General features: G+C 32.4%; 1 protein-coding gene across 3 annotated transcripts; it reads right to left on the bottom strand.

Moving 5' to 3' along the window:
- On the bottom strand, positions 223–2,243 carry LOC104772066 (heavy metal-associated isoprenylated plant protein 21-like). Of its 3 annotated transcripts, none has more exons than XM_010496719.1 (4): positions 2,122–2,243; positions 1,792–1,977; positions 1,006–1,081; positions 223–733 (listed from the first exon to the last, which is right to left on the bottom strand). In XM_010496719.1, exons 2-4 carry the CDS (start codon positions 1,927–1,929, stop codon positions 411–413), a joined length of 537 nt encoding a protein of 178 aa, XP_010495021.1. In that variant the 5' UTR covers positions 1,930–1,977; positions 2,122–2,243; the 3' UTR covers positions 223–410. The 3 variants fall into 3 exon arrangements, with proteins under 3 accessions (XP_010495021.1, XP_010495020.1, XP_019097862.1); XM_010496718.2 differs by having other exon boundaries at positions 1,792–1,982; positions 2,122–2,241; XM_019242317.1 differs by lacking the exon at positions 2,122–2,243 and having other exon boundaries at positions 1,792–2,065.

Here is a 4,282-nt window from a genome sequence, read left to right as displayed (position 1 = left end):
AGTGACATAGGTGGTCTAATCAAATTTTTTAAATATTTCCAAATGTTCCTGAAACCCAGATGTCACAAATTCTTAATTACCTAAGAAAGTTTTTAAACCTAGCTCTTTTTCCAATCGTTTTACAACCGATTTTATCTTCTCTACTGTTTTTAATTATAATCAATTTTTTTTAGCTTAATTCATATACTGATAATTTATTGTGTGACTCTGAGTACTTGTGGATTTGACCATTAAATACTACATCGATTTCTTAATCTGAAGAATATCTCTAGGAATAAGTTGAGCATATCATTTATGCAAGTTTCTTTTACTCTTGCTTTTATATGCTTATGCATTAAAAAACTAATTAATCAACCCTATAGACGATACAACATGCATAAACCCGTAGATATCCTAAAAAGAGAGGAAGATCACATAAGGCGACAGGCGTGGACGTTGTCGTCATTGAAAAAGTTGCTCACTTTGTCGTCGCCACGGTTGGTAACATGGATATGACCATGACGGTCGCTAAGATTGTAGCCATGGCGATAGTAGTTGTAGCTCTCCCTGAACTCACGGGTGGTATCTTTGAAGTAATGGTCGGAGGAAGTGAAGTAGCGAGGCATGTCCGGGTACGGCCAGAACTCGGCTCGCTTACCAGCTCTTCTCACCGCCTTGAGCACCTTCTTCCTCTCCACGTACCCAACCACCGTTACTCTCTCCATCTCCAGGTTCACCTCCACCGAGTCCACCCCTTCACCACAGCCAACACAACGCCCGTTTAGTTACTATTTTGATATTGACAATGTTACTTCATCTTTTATATATATAGGATGCTCATGTTTTAGCAATTTTTTCTATATTATAAAATTTCTGGAAAATTTAAAGTAATTATTCTATGACCATAAATTATATTATACAGTATCACATAATGATACTCGTGTATTTAACGAAAACATCTAATAGAAGAAAAAGTAATAATTAATAAGTTTTTTTGAATAGAACATTAAATTATAATGACATTACCTCTCAGCTTGTAAATGGCATGCTTGACCACCCTCTCGCATCCACTGCAGCACATCCTTATTTTCAGGTCTATCGTCTGTTAGCACAATTCATATATTACAAATTAATTAGTTCTAATATATATGATAAAAGAAATAGTGTAATTAGATGAACAATTATTTAAACGACCAACTCCCTGCTGAATCAGCCAGAGGATATATATAATCATAGCAACATCCACTAGTGAGACAAACTTATGACACTTCGTTTTAGTTTTGTCCGATTCCCATTAACGAATCAATCAAAATCAAAAAGTAAAATTTATACAGCCAAAGGAAAAATATTCCTTTTGCGAGAATCTGATTTGCCAAGTTTTTTTTCTTATCTAGCCGTTTTCCTTATAAACGATAGATAAAAATAGTTAGGGAGATTTAGCTATCGTGTTTGAACTTTTAATATACATATGTTTAGTTAAAACAACTTAATTGGTGACAAAAAAAGTAAATCACACCATAATTGATTTGCCAAGTTTTTTTTCTTATCTAGCCGATTTCCTTAATTGGTTAAAACAACATAGCTAGGGAACTGTACATAGTGCTCCTCTACCCATACCATGCATCACCAGAAACTAAACAAATTCATACCTCTCTTTCCCTAAAAGCAAAAATCAGTTGCACTCTTCGTTTCACTAAGCATATATCAGAAAAAAGAACGATATAGACATATAGTTACCATATTAATTATGAAAATCTAAACTGTGATCATAAGGTCAACATGAGACTAAAAAGAGGTAAGAAAAGAGAATACCTGTAAAGAAAGTGGGTGAGCCATTGGCATGGTGTGGTAATAGTTGAGGTGGCTCACACTTTTGATATTTGGCTTCCTGTGTGGATAGCGAAGGAACAAACAGTATGTGATGGTGGATATGAAGGAGCGGAAACCCATTTCTCTGCTTGGACGCTCTCTCTATATCTATACGTACGTACTAACTCACTTTTCTAGATAGAGAGATGATTAATAGTCAGGAAACTTACAAAGGAACCAATAAATATAAAAACAAAATGAATGCATGGAGAGGGGTTTTAAACAAATAATAAGATTATACAGAACGGGGGATATGCCTTTGGAATCACTTACCTTTGTAAGCAGTTGTGATCTCTTCTTTACCCTCCCAAAAAAAGAAAAATGTGATCTCCAAGGTAATATTTATTTTGTATATTTCAAAGTCATTTACTTGTAGATATGTGACTCAACACGTATAATGAGTTTTATATGCAAGGCAAGTTGATGAAGATATATGATGAGTTGGCGAACTATTTTGGATATCATATAGTAACATTTGTCATAATTAAAGTTTCTTCAAGTAATAAGTTATTGAAAAGCGTTAGTCTTGAGTCAAGACATGGTGTTGATCGGTTCTTCTGCTACCTCCGGCAAACGCTGCGTTTGCGGGTAGTAACGGTTGCTAGTAATTAGTGCCAATCACACAAACTATTTCCAATCGCTCCCAACCGCTCCCAATCACTCCCAACCGCTCCCAATCGCTCTCAACCACTGAATTGCAAAAACTGCTTCCAGCAAACGTTTGTGGCTGGATTTTTTTTCTAAATACAAAAAAAGTCAAAAAATATTAATTTTTTTTTCCTTATATCTTCGACCTAACCATGGTACCCATAAAGGATGAGAGAAATTGAAGTTTAAATTCGATTGAGGAGATTAGAATATAAACAATTACAAGAAAATAAGATTCCAATTAACAAAAAACTAAAAAATATGATGTAAAACTATTGGCACATTGCACATACATTCCAAAAAATCTAAAAAAATATAACATTTCATCAGAAGTTTAAGAAATAAGATTATTTGTGAAAATATTAAAACAAATTACGAATGACTCTTCTTTACTCTTTCATAATTAATTTACCTTAGCCTTGTAATTCAATGTGAGGAACTTATTGTGTGTGTGAGATTTAGCAAAGAAAATCTATAATTTAAAGCATAAGTTTTGTCATTTATCACATTACTTGATTAAATTTTGGATGAAAAGCCAAATGCATAAAGTAATAAGTGTTTCAATATGAAATTTATTTTTTTTTTGAATAATTATTTTAGTATTTTTAAAGATTTTTTATTAAAAATCAAATTTAATAAAGTTTTTGGTGTTTTAAAATATTACATTTATTATATTTTAACCGCTAATGCAACCGTTGGTCAACCAGTCGTTAAACTCCTGCAAACGCACCCATTTTAAAATGCTAAACCAGTCATTCAAAACGTTTAATAACGCTTGAAACCGCAATCGTTCGCTTCCGCAATCTCCCGCAACCGCAACCGCAAACGCTGCGTTTGAACCAATCAGGCCCATAGTGTGATGGTATCAATTTTTTTTCCTTTTCACTGATGGTATCAAATGTTTAAAAATGCAAATCTAAAGAAATGTAGCTCTATATTTTTAGCATGATGTATATAATCAAATCAAAAGAATATAATTTTCCTGGTTTTAAGGCTTAATTAATCATCTCTAATAAAGTGGCCGTAACGGCATTATCCAGTGCACATTGCTATAAATAAGATTATAGTAAAGATATTAAGTAAGTTTTAAGTAAGTTTTTAAAATTAAGTTGTTTAGAATATATATAGATGAATGAAGCTATGTTTAAAAATAAAAATAATGAAATAGAAAATTTAAAGTACTGATATACACAAATTTTTTATTTTATCATGAAGAATCTTCATTGGTTTGTAATTTCGATCACCATGTCTTGTCGCTTACCTGCATTCAACATCCTGGACTTCACAGCTCATGTTCTAGGAGAAAGTATATAATATGGTTGATGATGTTTTCTTCTAATCACTCCAAGAATTGAAACAGATGAAACGATATTCCGAGATTAGTGATGTAATGACTTTGTCTTTTCTAGGAGAATTTCATAATTTTAAATTAGAAATTACAATTAAATGTTGATATTGTATCTTTATGTAAAGAAATGTTAATTTGAAAAGAACGAATATATAAATGCATGTTTTTATACAATACTTTAAAAATAGACAATTATAGTGCAGCTTCCATTTAATCTAGACGGACAGTACCCCATCGATGCTATTTAGATGATATTATATATTCTCAGAAATCTTTATCGTCGGTAGATATAAACAAACCCTTTTTTATTTTATTTGAAGAACATATACATATGGACATGTCAAATCTCATATGTGTCAGCATCGTCCGAACTAGAGAAAATATCAGGAGGGGGGAACGCGATATTCCCACGCACATATCGAAACTTGAAAAGACATA

Source organism: Camelina sativa, chromosome 20 (genome assembly GCF_000633955.1).
Source record: "Camelina sativa cultivar DH55 chromosome 20, Cs, whole genome shotgun sequence".
Taxonomy (NCBI): domain Eukaryota; kingdom Viridiplantae; phylum Streptophyta; class Magnoliopsida; order Brassicales; family Brassicaceae; genus Camelina; species Camelina sativa.
Note: the sequence above shows the minus strand (reverse complement) of the source record. Positions and strands in the feature narration are given on the sequence as shown.

Coding starts and splice junctions, on each gene's coding strand:
- LOC104772066 (XM_010496719.1), bottom strand. CDS start 1,929: ATGGGTTTCCGCTCCTTCATATCCACCATCACATACTGTTTGTTCCTT. Junction 1,082..1,791: donor CTCACCCACTTTCTTTACAG/GTATTCTCTTTT, acceptor TTGTGCTAACAG/ACGATAGACCTGAAAATAAG. Junction 734..1,005: donor TGCCATTTACAAGCTGAGAG/GTAATGTCATTA, acceptor GCTGTGGTGAAG/GGGTGGACTCGGTGGAGGTG.